Consider the following 23,747-nt stretch of genomic DNA (forward strand, 5'->3'; position numbering starts at 1 on the left):
CTCCTTAGTCTGGAAATCTCACTTTCTGCAGAGCTGCCTTCCATCTCTTGTGTCTCTAGCAGGTGTCTCTGCCCACCCTAACTCCATCAGAGCAATCACCTCTAACTCCCAGTGTTAAAATGTCCTCACTGTGATCCCTCTTCTCCTCTTTCCTTTACCGTCAGTTTACTACGCGAAGAAAGTTTTATGTTAGTGACCACATTATCCAGCAATGTTTGGAGCATAGGCAATGCTTGGTGAACGCATTAAATGAGTCAGCCAGGCACTTGCAAACTTGGTCTATAAAAGTCTGGACAGTTAATATTTTAAGTTTTGTGGGTTTTATCACTGCCACACTACTCAAACATACTTTCATACTTTGAATGTTTAAGGCATAAGTGCAGCGTTTTATTTGGTATATGGCTATGCTTTGCCGACGCCTGGAATGGCATTAATGGTGAAGGTCAAGGGTGGATGTTAGTGGCTGTGGTGTTTTAACATAGGTTGTACCTAGGCTCCTTAGAGATGAGAAGGATGGCTTAGCTTCTAGAGAAATGTGGAATGGGAGACCAAAGACCATAACGCTAGTGGGGTGGCAGCCTGGCTTCCAACATCCATGATGATATATGCATGGATAATGAGGGCTGGGCTTCCCCACCTGGACCCATCAAATAGGTGTTGCCTCATCAGTCAGAGCTGTGCTTCCCGTGGTATACACTGGGTTTAGTTAATCTTTAAATAAATATATGACAGAGAAAACCATTGCTTAAAATCCTCATATAAGAAAAGATAGAATTGATTTGGGTTCTTAAAATTACATTTAATCAGTTCATAATAATGGTACATCTGCTCATGTCACAATATTGAAATACATGTATATAGCGTGTTAGGATCAGGTTAGAGCAAGTAGCAGAGCCATGACCTCAAACTAACATCATTTCTCTGTGTGGAAAGCATTGAGATTCCTCTATTGGCTAATTAAAATATAAATTAAATATATTGGTTACAAATAACGTAAATGAACATTAGAAATGGTTCCACCCATCCATTGCTTCTGTTCGCCACCCTCTGTCCCTTCTCCCGACATCCCCACCCCCTTTCTTCCCAGAGCACTAGATCTGTTGAAGAACACGCTCCGGCGTCTGCAGCGGGCCGCTCTCTGCTCCCAGGCAGATTTGAAGTTCAAACCTGCAACTTCTCCTAGCGTATCTTTTGATTTCAGCCTTCAGATACACACAAGTTGGCACAGAATCCTCTCACCAGTGAGATGTGAGCGGGAAGGTAAAGTATAGACCCAGGACATGGAAGACCGTGCTAGGTCAGAGGCTGAGTGTTATGTGGCTTCATGGCTCATCCGCCTGAGTCGGTTTTCAGACTTTTGTTAGAGGTCAGTGTGGCCACACTTTCCGAGGTAGGAACTGGTCTTCAGGGAAGCTTGTCAGTGTTCTTCTTTGAAGGTCTTGTGCCCTGATGCGTTTTTAGTTTTTTTTAAGGGGGGATAAAGAGTTCTCACCCTTATTAGCTAAAATTGGGTGTGATTTTAACTAATAGGTCCAGATTTCCTGTGTGTGTGGACGTGAGGGGGAAGAAAGCCCATGATAAACCCTCCCCGCTTTTTAGCTGCTCCCCAGCAGCCCCGTTGGTCTTATTTAGACAGTTCTCCAGGTCCCTAGGGGCAGCTTGGAGGACTCCAGAGACTCCTGTCAGTGAACTCTTTTCTCTCTTTACCACCCCGTATATGGCTCTGGTGAATACTTTTTTTTTTTTTTTTTTTTTTTTTTTTTTTTTTTTTTTTTTTTTTTGTAGTCAAGAGCTTGTACCAAAGGCCAAAAAAAAAAAAAAAAAAAAAAAAAAAAAAAAAAACACTAATGTAGATCCTGACAACATTTCAATCCACCCTGTGCTTTCGTAGCCTCAAGCAGACTTTCTTCCTGGCAGACAGAGCACTGGTCCTGCGCAGAGCTCCACCGTCCAAAGGGAAGAAACGTGTGTGGGAGAGTTTGCTTCCTGGTTGGCGAACAAAGCCGGATTTCAGGGCGCAGTCAAATCTCGCGCATGCTCATAACCCAAATGAAGAGTAGACTATGAAGATCCATTTGGCTGGATTCGTCGCCAGTGTCAGCCTACTCCAAGAGAAGCTACTTCCTCTTTTCTCTTTCCGTTTCCTTTCCCACACACATCCTCTTTGCTTTCTTTTGTATGACTTTCTGCCATTTGCTTTTTTTTTTTCTTTCTGATTCTCCAGTTCAGGTGGCCTGACTATCAGGGACTGGGAGTTCAGATGGGGAAGGGTGACTTGGGGTTCAGCTCTCAGGGGCTACGAACTACACGCAGGGGAACTAGACACCGGCATTCTTCAGCAGAGTTCTATCAAGCCCTGCGTCCAGAGCCTAGCTTTAGTAGAGGCAGGGCAGACACTTGGCCCCGTGTAGGCCAGATGCGCCAGGATGGGGATTTACCCTCATGGTGGGGAAGGTGCTCAGGTGTGACTGCATTTCAGTGACAAGAAAAGCCAGCCCGAGGTCCAGTACTCCACAGACCTCAAGTTCTGAGAGCATAGGACCCGAAGAGTAGTAATTGCAAAGCAGAAATTTTTCCTACTCCAGGAAACAGAGTCGGCTGGGAACCTGGGCAGCTAGAAATTAGGCAGGGGCCTACCGTGTGCTAAGCTGAGGAGCTGCCGATTCTTTAAGGCCTTGAAATTTGAAAAATTATCTTAAATTTTAAAAATCATTTAAAAACTTGTTATTGTGGAATCTATTTGTAATTTTTTTATTTCATAGTAAACATTTCCTGTCTTGGTTTCCTTCCCTGTAGCTGTAATAAAATGCTGTGGCAGAAGCAGATAAGGGGCTAAGGGCTTGTTCTAGTTTGTAGGGAAAGGTCGCAGTTCATCTTTTTTGCCGGAGAAGGCACTGGCAGACGGGCAGTCAAGAACAGAGGGATGCTCCAGCTCAGCTGTCCCTCCTTTCTGTTCAGTCCAGGACTGAGCCCAGGAAAGGGTGCCGCCCACGGTGGGTGGGGCTTCTCACCGCGCCTGAAGTAGTATAGAGGATCAACTGTAGATGCGCCTAGAAAGTTCATCTGCCAGATAGATCGTGTGGCAATGACAAAATGCCATTGCGACAGTCCATTCATTAAATCAGATAATAAATGTGTGTTGACATCACTTTCTTGTATTATTTTTGCCAAGAGAGAGGCTGGGTCTTCTTTGCTCCTCTCGCAGACAACCAAGAGAGGAAGAGGAGGGACTCCGGGGAATCGCAAGCTGGGAACACACAGGACATTTGCTGTGTTTTCTGAATTCCTCTTACTGATCTTCCTCTTCCTCTTCTTCATCCCCCAGCCCTTTCTTTCTTGCTCTTCCACTCCTCTCACAGCCCCTGGTTATTTTTCTCCCCTGAAGAAGAAAGCAAGCTGATAAAGTCAGTCCTCGTTGTTTTCCCTCTCTTCAGTCCCCGAAGCGGCCCATTCCCCATTACCGTTTGCCACAGTTTTCGCGATTGTCTTTCCCAGCTGTCTGTTGATGCCCCTGGGCTCCTGGGAATTTGTGACACGTGATTCTTAAGAACTTGCACTTTGCCTTTGGGGTCAAAGTTCAGGCTTCAACTCTGCTTGTTGACGTACCCCTCCAAAGCCTGTTTCTCTTAATGTGAAATTAGAAAATGAATATTTATGTATAGGTTTGTTTAAAAAGCATAAGTGTTATTTTACAAGAGGTGCTATCTTTGCCCCCCCCCCACACACACCAAAATTATAAGTAAATACAACTCTTACAGTTTTTACTTTTGGTTTTGTGAATGTGATGGAAGAAAAGTCCCAAATTTGACAAAAGTAAAAAGGATGAGCCTGAGAAGGGGTAGGAAGAATGGGAAAGAGTCGGCATTTTGTTATCTCACTGTATTACACTCAGGGTTTAATATCGATCCATAAGAATCCCATGAGGAAGATAGTTATCTTTATTTTCTAGATGGAATTAAAAATGGCTTGCATTTAGACTGGAGACATGGCACAGAGCTTAGTAGGAGCACTTGCCACCCTTCCAGAAGAGGACCTGAATTCAATTCTTCTACCTGCAGTAGGTGACCTGTCACTCCAGCTCCAGGGCATTCAGTGCCCTCTTCTGACCTCTGTGGGTTCCTGCGCATATGTACACACAGGCCACACTTAATCTACATAAATGAAAGTAAGAGAGTTCTTGAAAAATTGTTCCATTTCTGGATACTTGCTTCTGAGTGCAGACCTGTCCCTTGCCACATTCCTGGTGCCTGCATGTTGGCAGCTCCTGCGGACCTGGCCCTGGCGGACCAATCGATAGCTAAAGAAAGATAGACATTTAGTGGAAACCCCAAGGAATAATGAAAATGAGCACGTCTTTAGATACTCCGTGTTCTTTCCTGCTCTAGCTTCCGAGTTGCTGAGCGTGATCTGTCTGAGCAATTGTGAGCGAAGGCAGTGAGTGATGCAGTCTTGCTCTGACAGCCCAGGAAGGAGACTTAATTCATAAGCTGCCAGAGCACAACTGTACTCAGAGCTCCCTGGTCCCAGTTCCTCTCAGTGCCTACTATTTCGTGGTAGCGGTTTTGTTCACGAACATTATTCTTTCTGTTTTATATCTTTAGTCCTTAGCCATTGTCTGTCTATAATGAGCATTTGGGTCATCTTTTAGGACAACTTTGGATTGCTAGAATGTGGATAATTAGAAAATCACAGGGAATCACTTAAGTTAGTCATAAGAGCAGCAGCATGCTGGGTACGTTGAGACTTCAAGAAGCAAAGAACCCAAGGAAGCCCAGCCGATACTACTGAGGATCAAGTCTAGACATTTGGGTTCTGGTCTGGATTTATGTACCAACTGTCTTTGTATCTTCATGGGCCTTGGACTTCCAGTAATATCAGGAAATTGGATTAAATACATTTTTTTCTGCTCTACACTGCTAATGTGTTGTGATTCTTGAACGCTGTGCTAAGGGAGCCATCTGATAGGCCACCACCTAGGTTTTAGTTGGGTCATTTGTACTTGGTGACACCAGGATTTCAGCATCAGGTTTTCTCTTGTGAGTATTTGCCGTTGACTCCCAAGATTCTTCTGTTTTTACCATGGTAGCCCCAGTCAGGGAGATGGATTGGAACACTGAAATGAATGGGAGTTTGGAATCAGGGATATTGGTCTTGATGCATGAGGTTATATCCTGTGGAGCTGAAGATGTTGAATCCTTGCATCTCTCCTTACTCATTTAGTTAAGTTAGGAATATTAATAAAACCTAATGCTGAGAAAAGAGGAAGCAGGCATATAATGTCAGCTCTGTGGGACCATGTGATACTTTTCCATTCTGGTTTATACTGAAGGAAAATAACCTGGGGGAAGTGTTTTCTCTTCCTGCTTATTAACCAGGGTCAGACTCTTTAGTTACATCGCTGGTGGGGACAGGATGGTATCAAGGGAGTTTAATGACTTCAGATAAGTAAACAACTGCAAGCATAGATTAGATTCCTAAATAAAGGTCAGGGAAACATCCAGAATATTAAAGTGATGGGAAAACAGGTGATCCATATATGCAAAGTCGAGTTGTACGGTTCCCTTGTTTTCCCCGGTGTCATTGTTCCTAAACCAAACACTAAGTACCAATTAATATTCAGAAAAGTGCATGGGTAAATGCCACGTTTTGAGGCTGTCAAATACTGTTAGCTCTGTTTTTCACATCTTTCAGTGATTAAACTCGTGTCTTAATGTACACGTCATACTCAGTTGCAATTAAATGCCTGCTACACAGCACCCTTCCTTGGGCAGTGACCATGTGCTCTTGCTGGTGGTGGATGCGTATGTTTGTGGAGATGCTCATGGGCTAAGGAGTTGACCTCCTTGAAGTTGAGTTGGCAGGCAAATGAGAGAATGTTATCAAAGTGCTAATTTACATATCTCACTCAGAAGGGAGGAAAGGAAATAATCCATAGGCTTAAGCAGGGAACCTGCTCAGAGCTCTGTTTAGGCCATTGTAGTTTGATCTAACAATGCATTTTAGGGCGTTTCTGAAACTTATTTCATACTGCTAATTGAAGTTTGTGATCCCAGTAAGTAATTACGAAATCAGAGATGGAAGCCAGGCTTAGGGGTACATGCATATAATCCCAGTATTTTTGGAAGATGAGACAGGGGAATCTCAAATTTCTGGATTTTGTCCACCCCCACAAGATATCAAAGATAGAAAATGATATTGATATTCAGTAAACTTTCCAGTTTAAATACATTCTGTTGAAGAGTTTTGTTTTGTTTTTTTCAGTGTGGCCATTCATTGAGAAAGTGATCTCAATAAATAGTAAAATCATTTGAATGAGTTATTTGGGGAATTGTTGACTTATCAGACCTTGTAAACACAAATAGTTTTGCTGACTCTATTTTTTTTCTACCATTCTCATTTCTTTTCACAAGTTCTTTTAAAACAAGTTGTAGCATAGGTTGGCTTCAAATACTATGTTGCAGTGGCTGGCCTTCCACTCTGATTCTCCTGGCTCCACCTGAGTGCTGGGATTACAGGCATGTGTCACTGTCCCCCAATGTCTTGGAAAGTTCTGTTGCTGTGAAGAGACACCTTGACCATGGCAACTCTTAAAAGGAAAACATTTAACTGGGTGACTCACTTACAGTTTCAGAGGTTCAGTCTATTATCATCATGGCAGGGAGCATGGTGGTGTGCAGGCAGACATGGTGCTGGCTATGTCTTGATCAGAAGGCAACAAAGTGTCTGAGACACTGGGTGGTATCTTGAGCATAGAAACTTCAAAGCCTGCCCCCACAGTGACACATTTCCTTCAATAAGGCCATACCTACTCCAACAAAGCCACACCTCCTAATAGTGCCACTTTTTTGTTCTTATAGGGGACAGTTACATTCAAACTACCACACCCAGCTTGTTCTCAAAGGTTTTAAGGTGACCTACTACAACACATAACTTTGGGGGGGAAATAATTCAAAACTGAAGACAGACAAGAAGAAAGCAAGCCTAGAGCAAGAGAACCCAACAGCGACATCTTGACATACAGCTCTGATAAGTCTTTGTTGTTGGGGCTGCCCTGTGCTTGGCAAGATAAATAGATAATTTAATAGCATTTCTGGACTCAGCCATGATAGTTATCCTAAATCCAAGAATGACTCCAAGCACTGACAGAGGCGTATGGGGGGGAGTGTGGGTGTATGAAAGAGAGTGTGTGGGTTTATGTGTGTGTGTGTGTGTATGTGTGTGTGTGTATGTATTTGTGTATGTGAATGTATATGTGAGTATGTGAGAAAGCATGTACATTGTGTTTATGTATGCTGTTGTGTGTATGTATGCATATGTGAGCGTGTATGCAATTGTATGTGTATGAGAGAGAAAGCATGTATATCTATATGTGTGTGCTTGTGTATGTGTGTGTGGATGTTTATGTTTGTGTGTGTGTGTGTGTGAGAGAGAGAGAGGGGGGGAGGGAGGTGTGTAAAGACAAAAATCTCCACAAACTAAAAATCCTACTTTGGATGATAAAGTGAAGTCTGTCTGCATAAAGTTTTGATTGGAGATGGGACACATTATTCCACTTCCTAGTGAGGAGTGAGGGACTTTGCCACAGGTGTCTAGAGAAGCTTGGCTAGGTATATAGTTCACAGGATAAAGCCCAGCCACCACCCAGCAGCAGCAACACTGGTTCTAGTGCTGACATCCAAAACATCTTCATAGTGTTTCCCTCTTAGCCTTGAAAGCAGCCCCTGATGGAGGAGTGTCTATGTGTTACTTTCAACACATAATAAAGAAACTGCCTTGGCCCTTTGATAGGACAGAAAATTAGGTAGGCGGAGTAGACAGAATTTTGGGAGAAAGAAAGAAGAGTCAGGCAGACGTCTCAGGCAGTCGCCATGCCTCTCCTCTCCGAGATGGATGCAGGTTAAGATCTCTCCTGTTAAGCAACCACCTTATGGTGCTACACAGATTACTAAATATGGGTTAAAGCAAGATGTGAGAATTAGCCAATAAGAGGCTGTGAAACTAATGGGCCAGGCAGTGTTTAAATGAATACAATTTCCGTGTAATTATTTCGGGTGTAAAGCTAGCCGGGTGGCAGGACGCAGCCCCGCCGCTCCTTCTACAAGCCCCTAGTGAGTCTGTGTTGTTTACTGTTTGTTTGCCTGCCCCTGTGCCTAGCACTCAGCCTGCCATAATGCTGGTTGATAAGCTGGAAACAGTTATGCACACCTATATTAATCCTCAGGAAGCCGCGGCAGGTAGATCTTGAACTTGAGACCACCCAGGAATAGAGACAGTTTCAAACAAGAAAACAACAACAAAACAGCTTAGTGATACTCATAAATGGAGCTGAGCATTGACTAGGGCCTAGTGGTATGTACCCCTTCCTTGTCCACGATGGGTCTTAGCAGCCAGATTTGTAGGACTGTTGCATACAGCATCATTACATGGAAGCCTGTCTTCTGGGGGATGTAATCCGGAACGATTGTCAGCAAAATCAATTAACAGACCCAATACAGAATGGTCAGGACTGCCACTCTCTTGGTGGCCTAACCGGTCAATATTTAGATATTAGGATGCAGTAAGGGGACATAGCATATTCTTTAGGCAGTGCCAAGAAGGAGAAGTATTTTTTTTTATGTATTCTTGGGTAGTGTGGAGCAGATGTAAAGTCCCTGAGAGGTGTGGCTCTGAAGGGCAGCCGAGTAAGGGACCAGCCCTTGTCAGCCAGCTAGGAGAAGGATCAACTGAACTGCTCCTGGGAAGGCAGCCAGACAGTGAACACCAGTATTTTAGGTTATGGGTTGCTTGGATGTGCTTGTCCCTTTCATGCGTCATCCCTCTGTCCTCACCACCTCTGAGATCTTCTCTTCAGACAGAATAGCTTGCCTGGGATGTGGCCTTTCTGTTCCTGAGCATTTGGGAGGGATTCAAGACTCCTCCTAAATGTGACAGCATGGCTGACGACACACACAAGGACAAGGAAATGTGACTTCTCATATATCAGGCATCCCGTGCTCCAGCATGGAGGCGTGTGACCTGGGATAACTGTAGAGGAATTTAAACCAAACTCTCACTTCAGCTATATAAACAAAAACCAGAGTCCTGGGTAAAGTCATAGCAGGTTTAATTTGCACGTAGAAACTTCACGGAGGCAAAGGGAGAGGCGCCTGTAAAACAGAAAGTAACTCCAGCACACACGAATGGGCACTATCTTCTGGGTATCGAGTAGTTTACATGTGTGAAATCTGTCAGTGCTCACGACCAGCTGAGAAGGTAAGTGTGAGCATTAGTAATGTTCTGAGGTGAAGAAATGGCGTATTAAGGGTTAAATACCTTAATGGGGACACCTGAGTGCCAGCTCTGGTCAGATCGTCCAGCCACTGTGGAATTAAGGTGAATCCTGTGATGACTGTCTGAGCTACAGAAGGCTATCCTATCAGGTTTTAAAATATTGATGGTAGACTTTGCCTTAACAGTAAAATCTAATTCTAAAACACAGTAAAGTCATTCCACCTTTCCTGTTGGATTCTTTATTGGGTGGTAAGGAAAAGAAAGAGCAAGTATAGAGTTATAAGCACGATCGAGACAGCTTCATAACTCAGGTGTTTTTGATTTTTGGTTCTTAGAATACTTAATACCAAAACTCAGAATAACTAAGTTACATTTTCATGTTAGTTTTTACTTTGCTAGTCAGTCCTCACTAAAAGAACTTCAGTGTCAGGATCCATTATGAATGCAGATGACACTGGTGATCCCTTTGAACTCGTGAACTTCAGCCTCAGGGCACATGCATTCTGGATGTGTCGTTAAAATGCATGTGTGCCACATCTTGGGAATGCGTGCGGAATTGCAGGAAAGAGATGACGCTGGGAGACGCTGGATGATGGACACGAGTGAGCACGCCGGAGGGATGCAGTTAAAAGGTCGCGTAATTCATTATTTAGGGATCACCTTCCGAGATAGCCTGTTCAAAAATTAGCATACTAGTTTAGTATATATAAAAGACTCCTTTAAAGGATGCCATTTGATATAACCTAAGGCTCTTCCCATATGTGAAGCGCTCAATTTTGTCAAAGTACTGGAGACTCGTAGGATTTCACGTTGATTACATGTGATGTAATTTCTTATATTTTTCAGCAATAAAGGCTCTTTATTGCTGTGTTCTTTATGGCATGTGTTCTCTGTTTTACTGTTGTTATATTTTGACTAAATACCTCTATGTAACAGACATTAGCAACTCATTTATTCATACTAATTTTTTTCCTTTTTCCTTCTCTTTCCTTCCTCCCTTTCTTTTTTCTCCCTTCATTCCTCCCTCCTTCCTTCCTTCCTTCCTTCCTTCCTTCCTTCCTTCCTTCCTTCCTTCCTTCCTTCCTTTCTTCCTTCCATGAGCGCTATTGTAGGGATAAAGCTGCAGAAGAAACAGACATAAAATTTCTTGTTACTCACACCAATGCTAAGGAAGAATGACCAACCCCAAAAAAATCTCATATGTGACATGGCAGTAGATACTATGTAGAAAGAATCAAGTGAGAGTATGGTTGTCTTTGTAGTTAGTTAGCACTGGAGCCTCCCAGAGAGACTCATTTGAACAGAGTCCTGGAAAAGTGGAGCAGACCGGCTAGCTAAGGGTGTCTCCCAGGAAAAAGGAAAACATGGGAAGATGTTCGGAGCCATTGCGGTTCTGCAGAAGGAGGAGGTGTGGGTCAGAGCAGTGGAGAGTGTTGGCTGGAGTCAGCAGGGGGGAGGTTCTAGCAGGCTAGTGTGTCAGCACCGAGTTTGTTCTGGCTGAAGGAGAAACCAAGAAAGGACTCCTCCAGCAGACCAGCTGGGGAGTCTGGCATATGACTGAAAAATGGTCACTGGTGACTGTCTGGAGATTAGTGAGCAGGCGGGAGGAGCCTTTGGGAGGTTGTTGGAAGAGGTCACCAGGGACAAGGTGGGTAGTGGGACAGATGAAGTGAGTGGGTTTGGAGATGTATTTTGAAGGATGAGTTAGCAGGCACGCTGTTGGAATGTGGGATGAGAAAGAGAAGTTAGTACTGACCATAAGCTTTGCATCCTGAATAGTGAGAATAAGTCAGTTTTGTTCTTTACTATCTGAGCTGTGTCTCCTCATGAGGTCCCTGTAAATGCTCAGAGACTGTGAGTGGGAGGATTGGCGTGCCTGGCGGGGCAGTGCCTGAAGATCAAGCAGGAGAGAGTAGATAAGCTGGAAGCTTGGTGTTTGTGGACAGTTACCATGTGCACTAGAGAGGTAGGTAGGTGGCGCCATGCTGGGGGGCGGGGCTTCAGCAGAGGAGGATGTACCCATGGTCCTTATCTGCAGATGGTGCAGGCGATGGGAAAGGCTCTCATACAAACCTTGTGTTCATCTTGTATTCGTCTTTGAAGACAAAAGTCACGTGTAACCGTGATAGATTTTATTTTTCTCAGCCTTTTGTCCGACAGTAAACAAGGACAGTTACGGGACACACAGATCAGCAGTCCCAGGATCAATCATTTTGTGAATTCCCGTCACATCCAGACGAGGTTTCTCTTGGTCATGCACTTTTGGTTCCTTAAGACGCTTTTGTTTCCTCAAACAGGCTTCGAAGAAGAGGAGTGGTCTAACTTTGGCATGTGGTGGCATGCTGCACCTCTGTCTGAATTATAAATTTAGTTATATGCAAATGGACCCTTTTCCGGTATGCCCTAAACATACTGGGAAAATAGCTTTGTTAAAACCAAGGTAGGGATTTTTGAGGAAGTCCAATCCCCGGAAATCCCGATTTGTTATTGATGGATAAAGGAAAAGCATATCTTCTGGTGACGACTTCCATGACAAGGTGCTCATGGCTAGCGGCACGCTAGGTGACACAGAACGGGGGTTGGGCTCTGGAGCAGCCTGCAGTCTGCTGAAGGAGGGACCCCGGAAATGCTTGACTGCACAGAGCAAAGCCATGCTTCTGTGTTCATGAGCCTCAGTGAGAGTTTCGGGACATCCTCTGGTTAAACTTGCAGAGCGCCGACTTTGGGGTATGGAAAAGTTGGAAACCATCAAATGAAGATCAGTCAAATGGCAATGTTCTAAGTGACAGATTTGATACGAACCGTCAGCTCTAGGGTGTGATGAAGTGTTCTTTAAGGGATTGTGAGTGTTGGGATCCCAGCAAAAAATGGAAAATGAAGTGCCAGGCTGCAGCGGGCCATTTTGAGAAGCTTTGATTAATTGTTATAGAAAGACTAAAGCCACTGACAAAGCAGAAAATTTGGAAAAATGATATGTTTAGAGAGAGCCCTGTTGGGAGTGTGAATTGTTCGAGGAGGGAAATGGTTTCTGGGAGCGTCGTTCTCTCTATAGGTTTTTCTCCTGTTTTTGAGACATTTTCAGCCCTCACTGTTCACTGCCTCAATTTTCCCGGGTTTAAAATAGTAGTCTCCTCTTGAGGCTGTGATTCTGATGAAAACCCTGGCCTATGGACTTCATTTCTGTAACGCGAAAAGGAGCTTGTTTCTCTCTCTCTCTCTCTCTCTCTCTCTCTCTCTCTCTCTCTCTCTCTCTCTCTACACACACACACACACACTTTAATTTCCTTCTCTTCCCTCCACAGATGTCCCATGTCATTTGTGACTGTTGAAAATATCTAAGGAGATCACACTATTCTTACTCAGGAAAGACCTCTTCCCCCCACCCCCTCCATCTTCTGCTTCTTTTCTACCCTCTGTTGTTTTGTGATAAAACACTCATCCCCAGAGTAATTAACTGTAATTCTGCAAGGGAATGAAAAACGGGTAGCAGAAGCTGACAGACCTTTAAACAATAAATATTTGTGTTTTATGCAGCTGCCACTAGTAATTAAGAGAAAATAGCTAAGTAGAGTGGACCTGAACCCGTTCGATGGCTTGAGGGCGGGCGGCCTCTCATTCTTGGTACATTTACTAGTAGGAGCTGGCAAGGAACCATGTTGCTGAATGTCTATGGTACACTGCCACCTTGTGGCTGCAATTTTCCTAGCCATGGAAAAGAGCTATTAAGTCTGCATAAAAGAGCCTTATTTTGTAGTTTTCCTGGCTTTTCCATTTGACCTTAATTCAAAAGATTGGAGATGCTGTATAAGAATATATAGATTATAGAAGAGATGAGTTTAAGAGATTATCTATGTTCTTTGAAGAGGCTGCTGAAGTATTGATTGGGAAGACCCATGTCTTCAGCAGACACTGTGAGGGGGGTAGGGGTGCACATGCTTGTGTGTACTGGGGAAGGGAGTGAAAGGCAGATGGGGAAAGGATATCATTCCTGCCCTGGTGCACAGACAGAGGATGTTCGTTCTCCCACTTACTCCATTCTGTACTTACATAGTCACACGTTTTCTCCTGAAAATTTTCAGTGCAAAATAATAATAATAATAATAATAATAATAATAATAATAATAATAATAATAATAATTGGCAGTTTAAAAAAGACACAAGGGTAAGGACATACAGTGACACCAACAGTAGGGAACAATAGGGCCCCAGTGTCCTCTGTGTCGTCTGATGGAGTGGCTGCACTCGGACCACAGATGGGGCACTGCATCAGCCACTCTGGAGTAAGATTTAAGGGCAAATGTCTAAGGCTAGACAGGAATCGCTCCTTGGAGGCCCCGTAAGTGGACACTTAATGTCATGAACAGCAGCCTGGGCTGACACCTTCAGATGACCACAGCTCCTCCTTTGAAAGGACTGTTTCTCTGAGACGTGCTCCCTGGGGTCCCTTCCCCTCCTGATGTGGCTTTGATCCCGGAGTGGGTGGACTGCTCGTTCTTCAGGGTCCACTCACTAAAATGCCAGCTGGCAATGAAATACGGCAAGTGTCTGGGAGATGGAGATGGCTTTAATAGAAGTGCTCCGAGTCCTTTGCGTGCTGCTGATGAACACAGTCGAGGTTGGGGGAAAGCTCGCATCTCGTGGCGCTGAACCAATGCAGGTTCAGTCTCAACTGTGTGGGGAGGGGGTACCCACCAGCAGGCACTGTTTTCTTTATGCAGCGCTTTTGAATGTGCCATAGCACACGGACAGACAGATGGATGACTTAGCCTTTGACATGCTTCCTCCTATAAGAACATCTATGATAGTCTTAAAACCAAACCAGATAATGACACCCAAGTGCCAATCTTTTCCCACGAAAACCAAACAGATTTTGGTGAAGCCTCCCTTAAAACGGCGTTTAGCTGTGCTTTCCAGGTTTGTCCTGCTTTTCCAATTATATGAAGTTGACCCTTTTGTATGACAACTGGAATTTCTGTGACTCTCTGTACATATTTTGGGGGCTCTTGATAGTGATAAGGACACATGTATGTGCACAGAATTATTTTTGTCCTTAATAACTGTCTCAGAAGACACACAGGTATTGCTCCTTGCGGGTGAACATTTAGAAGGCATTGCTCTCCTAAGGTCTTGAAGGTGTTCTCGCGAAAGTGGAGCAGATCTTGACATGAGTGTTTTAGCCCAGGGGATCCTTCTGCAGAAAGCTGTCTCTTGATGTGACTGTGGTTTCTCTGATTCTTGTGACAGGCTTTCTTTTTTGAAGAGCTATAGAGTGATATAAGGATGTATTGATTTCCATTAAGGGCTGCGGTGCTTAGAAATTCCTCTCCTGTGTGTGTATGCGTGTGAGCAATATATGAAATGGATCTGTTTTTATATAGTGATGTTTCATATGGGGGTCCACAGAAGTACATATTTTATATAGGGGTTTGGAATACACGTGCATACATGTATAATTCAGTCATGAAATGATACCTTCCTGTTTGCAGTGTGTGTGTGTGTGCATGTGCATGTGTATGGTGGGTGTACCTGTGTATGTACGTGGATGCCAGAGGTCACCCCCAGGAATTGCTCTCCAGGTACTGGCCCAGAGCTCTCCAGTTAGGATAGGTTAGCTCGCCAGCAAGCCCAGAAACCAATCTCACTCATCCAGGGCTGAGATTACAAGCTTGTGCCACAATGCCAGGCTTTTTTGTTTAAAAAAAATGTATTCTGGGGAACAAACTTGGCTCTTCATGTTTTCAGGGTAAACATTTTTCTGACTGAGCCATTTTTCCAGCTCTTGTTGTAATTTGATGATAATTATTTAGCTGCATTAAAAATTGCGGTCATAATCTATTAAATGTAATCTCATGACCTACTCATGTGCTGTGACCAGCCTTCAAAGTCTGGTACTGTGCTTTTGCAGTGAGCAATACTGACTCTCAGAAGGAAGGCACAAGAACGAAATCTAGAACTTTCCAAACTGGGAAAATTAAGAACGGGGTTGGATGGAGTGTGTGGGGAAAAGGAGGCTCAAAGAGGGGAGCCTAAGACCCCGTTGTGTTGAGTGTCCCCGGAAATGATGCCACCATCCTTTCTCTCCAGCTCGACCACATACTGTCTCCGCCACCTATGCCGTTTCGGAAATGCAGCAACCCGGACGTGGCTTGTGGCCTTGGAAAGTCGCTGAAGTATAAGAGACAGCTGAGTGCTGACGGGAAGCAGCTGCGGCGAGGGAGCTTGGGAGGAGCCCTCACTGGTGAGTCCAGGTGACGTGGGTCAGCCGAGGAGGAGTTGCGCTGCTCTTTCAGGATCCTGAAAGCCTGCCTGCAGACCTACTCCAGACAGCAGTTTAAATTAAGAACTTCTATACAATGACCTGGTCATATTTTGCATATCCACAAATACATTTAGTGAAATTTATATTTTGGTGTTACTACCAGCATGATCAAAATATAAAATGTTTCTGTACCCAGTATAGGTGCAGACACACACACACACATCTTGTCCCAAGGTTACTGTAGATTAGCTAATGTAGATGAGATTTATCCTAAGTGTTTTGTGTTACGTGGGCCACACAATCTGTGTGCTCTGTCCACTTTCCTTTAGAGATATGTATGTATTATTGTATCAGTAGTGAGTGTTCATAAGGACCTGACAAGATACCCAGATACAACCACTGTATACTCCCACCAGCAATAGGAGAGCAGGGCAATTTGTGTGCATCCTCAGCAGCCTGTGGTCTGGCCAGTCTTTGTGAATTTAGTCATTTCCGTGGTCCTATGGTACTGTGGTTTTCTTTCGTATTTTCTGTTAGCTTTCTCTTACTCTTAACTGGTGCCTATGATGATTGAATTATAAAAAGAGGTTTATTTGGGCTTCATTGCAAATCAACACATTGGAAACACATAGTGGAATGAGATTGATCAGTAAAGAGAGAAAGATAAGGGACCTGGCTTCCATACGCCACTTTAAGAGCATGGCCCCAGAGACCTGAAGACCTGCAGCCGGACTCGGCTCTTCCAGTTCACTGTTTCCCAGTAGCACTGTATTGGGTCCAGTCTTGGGTCATTCAACACTTTGATCTTTAGAAATCACGTATGGCACACACTATAGCATGTAGGCAGTGAAGAACATGTTCTGTTGAGTGCTTATATATCCTCATTTGTAAGATAGCTATCAAATCTCTCCCTCTGTGTTTAACACATTCTTGCAGGTAAGTAGTCTAACTGTTCCAGTCAGGCACAGAAGCAGATACTGCATGTTGCTTCTGAGTGAGCTGTGGACGCTACCGTCTGTGAGCGAGTGAGGGTGAGAGCCTGGGAAGTGGGGTTTGCAGGGAGAACAGTTGGCGGGCTAGACAGACAAAACTGCTCTTCTGTAACACAGTTGGCCACTGAATTGGCAGCAATTTGATTTTTAGGAATTCCATTTTTAAAGTGAAGGTAGGGAGGGGTCTAGAATGTTCCTAACAGGAATGCTTTGTGCTGGAGGTTAGAAATTTGACAGTTACCCTGATCTAGCCATTCTGTATGACGAGCATGCATTGGAAATGATAGAGGGCTGGAGTGTGGCTCAGTGATAGACGTTTGCCTAAGCATTCATGGGCCCTGGGTTTGAACCCAGTATCACAAAAAGAAAGAAAGAGATAAAGATGAAAATGAAACAAAGAAAAGAATACTGTAGTCTGTGAGTGTATGCTTATGTATTCATTGAACAAAAAAATATGTATTAGAGATATAAAGTGGAGATGAAAATGTTCCATCTAAAACTGAAGTTTTCTCAAAGAAGTCCCACCAAAAACCTCTATGTGTATTTATATCTTATACAAATATATTAATTATATTAAATACTTTTATTTTATTTATAACTTTTATTCTAGTTTGAAAAAAAGCCAAGTAAGGATAAGTTAAAGCATACCCTACAAATGACTCACATTGAATCTTTCATGATGAACTCAACTTTAACACATCACAGATTAGATTTTTTCTCTTTCATTTTAGTGATCTTTTCCTCTAAACATAAATATTTTGAAGAAACATCATTAGTTTTAAGCCCTGAAGGAAGTTTTGTCTACATAGGATAGTTTTGCCTGCCGATTCATAAATGGTCTGGAAAATACTTCGAATTATGTTTTTTTTTTTTTCTTTTAGAATTATGGGCTTTGACTTCCTGGTAATGGGATTTCTGAGGAAAGGAAATGCTGCTGCCACGTGGGCAGTGGAGCTGGGGTAGTTCGCCCGAGAGTCACACTGCTGGGGTGGAGGGGGGGGCGATCAGGCCCAGGGAAGAAGAGAATGGGAAAAAGAAAAGGCTGCAGAGCTAGCAAGATGGCTCAGTCAGTAAAGTGCTCCTGTGTGAGCAGGGGGTGCTTCACCCGTTGGAAGAAGCATTCGTCTTTATTCTCAGCACCGAGCAAGGAAAAAGGACGGTCCCGGACTCTCTGCCAACTTGTCTGGCCACAGTGGTGAACTTCACATTCAGGGAGAGTCCTCATCTCAGAGTAGGATGGAGAGCAAAGCAGAAGACGCTGCTGTCAACCTCTGACCCCTTAAATGTAGTTGTGTGAGCATATCCACGACACGTGTGTATCACACACACACACACACACACACACACCCCTACACTCTGCATGCATGGTGGTACATGAATGTCATAAAAGCCCTGGGAGGCAGAGGCAAGAAGATTCTGAGTTCAAGGCCAGCCTGGGCTATGTATGTATCAGTAGACTTCTGCTGATTCCTCCCTGCTGTGTGTTAGGACCGTTCTTGCTTTCCCCTCACAGAGGCAGATCACCTTCTTAAGAAGTCTGGGCTGTCTCACCTTGGAGGAACTCTTACCTGATGGGAAGGGAAGTGGTTAAGATTCACCCCGTTTAGTCATTTTAATTAAAAAGTTTATTTTAATTGAACTGTTTTTGACAGCTGCTCAGTAATTAGTCTCACCTTTGTTTTTCCCAAGTAGTTTATTAAAAGCTTTGAAACGATTCAAAATATTGCAGCAATACAACTTGGAGCATGGAATTTGGCCTTTAGCTTTTTGAGAATGGATGATTGCACCTGGTTCCTGTTTCTTATTCTTAGCAGTTCTAACAAGTCTATCCTCATACAGTTTGGATGCTGTACAACTATTTTGGGAGCTTAAATCTTATGTGATATCATTAAAAAAATTTTAGTCATTCTTAGAAAATCTTAACTGTTGAACAGAAGCCTATATTGGAAAATAGGTCCTTGAAAGTTGGGATATTGGGGGTGGGAAAAAGCACCGGTAACTGGTCCTCTAGATAGCTTAGGTAAGGGTTTATTAAGGAAACATGTATGAAGCACGTAGCCTAGCAACGGACAGCTGTTAGCATTATCTTTGTGAATAACTGAACTAGGGCTTTGGAGTTGGTGCAAGAAGGTAAACTTGCTAAGGTCAGCTTGGTGCTCTCATTGATTCGATTTTTGCTTTTAAAAATATTTTTCTGTGTTTTGAGGCAGAGCCTTACCCTGTAGCCTGGATTGACCTGGGACATAGTGTGTAGCCCAAACTAGCCTTAAGTTCAGGAAACCCTTCTTCCTCAGCCTCCTGAGTGCTGTGATTACAGGATTTGTTATAGGATGTGAGACTAAAGGATTAAATCTGTGTGGTGTCCTGCCTGCACAAGTAGAGGGTATTGGGGTTCAGAGAAGAAAGCATCGTTTTCGACTCTCAGAAACAAGCTGTCTTCTAGTTTTAGGCAACAATAATCATGTGACCTCACCTTGGGCTATACCCTGTTGCTCAACATACAATGAGAAAGCTGGTTTTGCCTCCAGAACCCTATGCCTGGCCTAGTATCTTACTTCAAAGACCAACCAAGTATTATACTTACAACGGTGAACTTCAAGGTGTGTGGTGGAGACAGGAGGACCAAGAGTTCAGGGTCCCTTATGGGCATAGCAAGTTCGAGGCCGGCCTGGACTCTTTCAGGCTTAGCTTATGGTTTGAAAACATTACTGCCTAATTATAACTGAAAAAAATTCACTAAACTTTCAGCTTTTCAGAAGGAAATTTGTGATCTCGTCATTTATTTATCCATAATTATACTGAATATTCAAATACTCTTCTTATAGGGCAGGGTTACTTTCAGTGAATTACATTTATTGACTTATCTAACCCACGAGACAGGGAAGCACTCAGCCCTGTTTTAGAGGTAGGGACACTGAAGCACAGGCCTGTGCTTGTGAATAAGAGAGCCAGGGATTATGCCCAGGCAGGCACACAGCCACCCTGAAGCTCCTTAGCATAGCAGGTACCCAGCAGGTTTTAAATAAACTTTAAATTCCAGCAGGATTAATTAGAATGAATTTTAGATAGGGAAATCTTTGCTTACTTGGAATCTGGGACTGTGACTCAATCTGTAGGGCTTCCAGTACTTTAATTAAAGTAAATTAAATCTGAGCAATTAATGCATATTAAAAAAAAACTTTATTTTCATACATTTGTTAGCCCAGCAGTTCTATTTCTGGGAATTCATTGCAAGCAAGTAGTCATGAATATGTGTGGAAAATTAGCACTACTGATGTTTGGAGCAGTACTATTTATAATAATTAAAATTACATGTCATCTAAATATCTGCCAAGAGGATATTGACTAAACATGTTATAGAATATATACAGAGTGGCAAACAATTGTAAACATTGAAAATCACGTTGTAAAAAATAAATTTGAACAGTGAAAGAGGGTCATAATATTTAATGTGAAATCCTGTTGCTGAATGTTCCCAAACTATTACATGCTTCATAAGACTTCCTATAATTAAAATTAAACAATTGAATATTTGATAAGGGGGGAAGGAAACTACTGTGCTAAAGAATTTTTCTCCAAATGGGCTTGATGATTAAGCAGGCTCCCTTCTTATACAGGAGCGTGAAGTGTGCGCTGGTCTTTTTTTATACCCTGCAATTCAATCCACAGGGAAAAATTTCCTTCCAATGTTTTTGTTGTTGTTACTGTTCATTTGTATCATTCAATGATCTATGTCAGCAATATTAATGTCATACACTCTCAGAATGTTCATTGGCAGACAACTCTGAGTTTCTTGCTACATGGCTGAGGGGATTCCGGAATGTGGAACCCTATTTTAGTTCTAGTAGGCATGGTTACAGTATTCGCCTGGAGTCCCATCTGCTCTTGGTCCGCTGTCTCTCAGATCAGAAGCTACACAAGTAATAGAGTCAGAAGCATGAGAGGTGAAGTCTGTTCGTGAAAACTCTTTTCAAACATTTGTAAGCCTTGTGCTGTTAGTTTTCTGTTGGTCGGAATGAGTCAAGTTAGGATGCACACTCCACTCTGGTGGTTGGGCAAGGAGGTAGAATGTAATGCTAAGACAATTAGGATTAAAGACTCAGTCCACCACAATTAGCTCCTGTCTTTTAAAGCAATTCTTTATGATAAAAGTTTGTATTTCTGAATTTTAAAAGCATGTGTTCAATGTAGATAATTCAGAAAAGACAAAGCCTCACAAAGGATAAATCAGAAGGCCCATAGTTGTACCATGTTTTGAATTAATGACATCCATGTTTGAAATTGTGGAATTCTTCTTCCCAAACTAAAGATCTGAATCACCAGAGTATTAGGTTAAAAGGGGGGAAACAAACATAGCTTGGTTGCTGATTTTATTTTTACTTTCAGGGCTGACATTTAAACAATAGACTCACTTACTATGCCCATCATGTTCTGATGTTTTTTAAGCTAATGTTTTCTGTCTTCATGGCCTGCTGCTTGCTAAATAGATAGAAGCAGTGTGTAAACAGTGACTGAGCTTTGGAGCCCCCTGATGAGGAAGGAAAGTGCTATTCTAATCATTATACAGGTCCTTTAGTCTGGGCAGAGATACACGGTATTGTGCCTGACAGTTCACAGCCAGGTAGCTGCAGACCTGAAAATCTTTGAATTCTGCCTTCTGGAGAAACAAATGAGTGATCCCTGTCCCCACTCCGTACCCTGTATTCCCTGGTTTTCATGTGTGTTGTAACCTTAACAGCTAGAATAAAAGCTCCCTTTCCTGAGGGGGTCACTTCTGTTTTCTAAAGGATGTTTGGGTCATTTAGAATATAAAGAAAAGCAGGATCAATATATTCCCATAGATTGTATAGGAATGCAATGTGTGCATAGCATGAACGGATTAACTTGTAGACAGTATTGACTGGGATTTCTAAAACTTGGTAGAATGCTCTGTGTCACTGGGGAAAATGGAGAAGTTTTGCTTTCCTGGACTTTAGAAATGAAACCTGTCTGTCTTTCTGACAGTCTTATTTTTGTAGTGCTTCAAGCATGCTAGGCAAATGCTCTACCCCCAAGTTAAACTCCCAGCCTAGCTCTGGAATATTTTAATCATTTTACTTGAAGAGAGAAAAAAACAACAAAATCCCCAAGGAGCGTTTTTCCCTTTTAGAGTTAGGAGGTCATCGTTGGAGTGAGTGAGTCTCTCTCTAGTTACTGAATGGGTTCCTTAGCTTCCTTGATAAATCTGAAAATACTCAAATTAAAGCTCCCATGCTATTTAGTAACTATTCGCTGGGATACAGTGTCTCTGTCTTAGCTAAGCCAATAGTAACAGTATCTTAGCACCGTGGCAGCTTATTTTTTACACTGTAACTGTTGAAGGGAGGTATTTTGGGCTAGGTTGCTCTCGTCATAGTGGTTTACATACTCACATTCCACCTTCTGGATAGGCTCTTACTGGCCTTTTGCAACTCTATTTCCAGTTGGTCAAGGTGGAAAGAAAGGAGAAAGCCAGGCTGACAGTGATATACTCACTTCTCCCTACATATTTTTATCAGGATCCATCATTTAATCAGAGGTTACCCTAAGGTGGATGTTGTAGAATTCTGGGAAATGAGGGCCTGCTGTCCTATAGATTAGAGGCCAGATACATGACGGCAAGGAAACTTTTCACCAGGTTGAAGAGTTTGTGGAGAAGTAGATTTCAGTAAGGCCATAGGGCATGGATTTGGTTTGACGTACCCATGGAACATGTTAAACTCATAAGCCCAGTAGGATTGTGGAGTCACAGAAATGAACCATCATTTTGAGGAGATCATATTAGACCATGTCATGTAAGCAAATAAAGATGAAGATAAGAAAAGGTCACTGGAAGTAACAGTATAGTTACTGGGTGACCTTGGAGAGAGCAGTGGAGTGTAGGCATATGCTAGGGGGATGAAGGTGAAGAGGAAACAGGGAATTGGAGAAAGCAAATCCTTGGGTAAACAATAATATCCAAAGCTCTTCTAGAACTTGTACTGTGAAAGATGTGAGCTGGGATGGTGTGGAGAAGGAGACAGGAGCCTGGTGGGAAGTGCAGAGGATGACATTTTTCTCTTGGCTTCTTCCTTGACCCATTCATCATTCAGTAATGAGCTGTTTAATCTCTGTGAGTTTGTGTACTTACTAGAGATTTGTTTGCTATTTTAAATTTTAATTGCATTATGGTCAGCAAGGATACATGGAGTTATTTCCATCTTTCTGATTTTATTAAGGTTCCGTTTGTTTTTCAGAATATAATATGGTCTATTTTAGAAACGCTTCAATGGGCCGCTGAGTAGAATGTGTATTCTTTGGTGTTTGTGTAGAACATGTTGTAGATAACTGTTAAGTCCATTTATGTATGATGCCATTTATGTCTGATGTTTCTCTGCTTATTTTTTGTCCACATGGCATATCTATTGAAGAAAGGGGGATATACAAATCTCCTATTACGAATGGATTATTTAATCTGTGTCTGTAATCTCAGTAGTACACTTTTTATGAAATTGAGTACATCAGGGATTGAAACACATATGTTTAGGATCATAATACCTTCTCAGTTAAATTTTCCTTTCTTTAGGATGAAGTGTCCTTTTAAATCTCCTCTAACTAGTTTTAGTTTGAAGTCAGTTTTGTCAGATACAGGATAACAGCATCTGTTTGCTTCCTCATCCCATTTGACTAGAGTACTTTTGTCCATCGAAGGTAGCGCTATCTTTAAAGCTGAGTTTCTTGTTGACAGCAGAAAATGGATTCTGTTTGTTAACGGTTGATCTGCTGTATATAATTTTTTTAGTGTTCATATCATGGAAAAATTTTCTTTTTCCTTCAACTGTGGCAGATAGTTTTCCTGAGTACATTAGTCTAGGTTGGCATTCATGGTCTTTAGGGACTTTGCTACATTGCTCCAAGCTGACTTTCAAAGTATCCATTAAGAAGTCAGTTTTGATTCTGATAGGTTTTTCTTTGTATGGGACCTGTATTTTTTTCATGTAGCTTTCATAATCTTTGTTTGTTCTATATACTTTTAAATATGTTGTGGGAAGTTTTTGTTTGTTTTGTTAAATATTTTTTTTCTCTATTTGGTGTTCTGTGTGCATCTTGTATCTGTATGGGTGTGTCTTTCCCTAATTTAGGGACTTTTTTTCTATAATCTTGTTGAAGATTTGGTCTATACCATTGGCCTTGAATTTTTCTGCTTCATCTAGCTCTATAATTTGAAG

At 42.6% G+C, this 23,747-nt stretch overlaps 1 protein-coding gene across 1 annotated transcript in view; it reads left to right on the plus strand.

Annotated features, from left to right (window-relative positions):
- Positions 1 to 23,747, plus strand: part of LOC119809212 (microtubule-associated serine/threonine-protein kinase 4-like) — a 193,283-nt gene that overhangs the window by 148,698 nt on the left and 20,838 nt on the right. Inside the window, exon 2 of the mRNA XM_042054681.1 lies at positions 15,355 to 15,508. Coding sequence (XP_041910615.1) covers positions 15,355 to 15,508 — 154 coding nt within the window. The remainder of the gene's footprint in view (positions 1 to 15,354; positions 15,509 to 23,747) is intronic.

Source organism: Arvicola amphibius, chromosome 3 (assembly GCF_903992535.2).
Source record: "Arvicola amphibius chromosome 3, mArvAmp1.2, whole genome shotgun sequence".
Taxonomy (NCBI): domain Eukaryota; kingdom Metazoa; phylum Chordata; class Mammalia; order Rodentia; family Cricetidae; genus Arvicola; species Arvicola amphibius.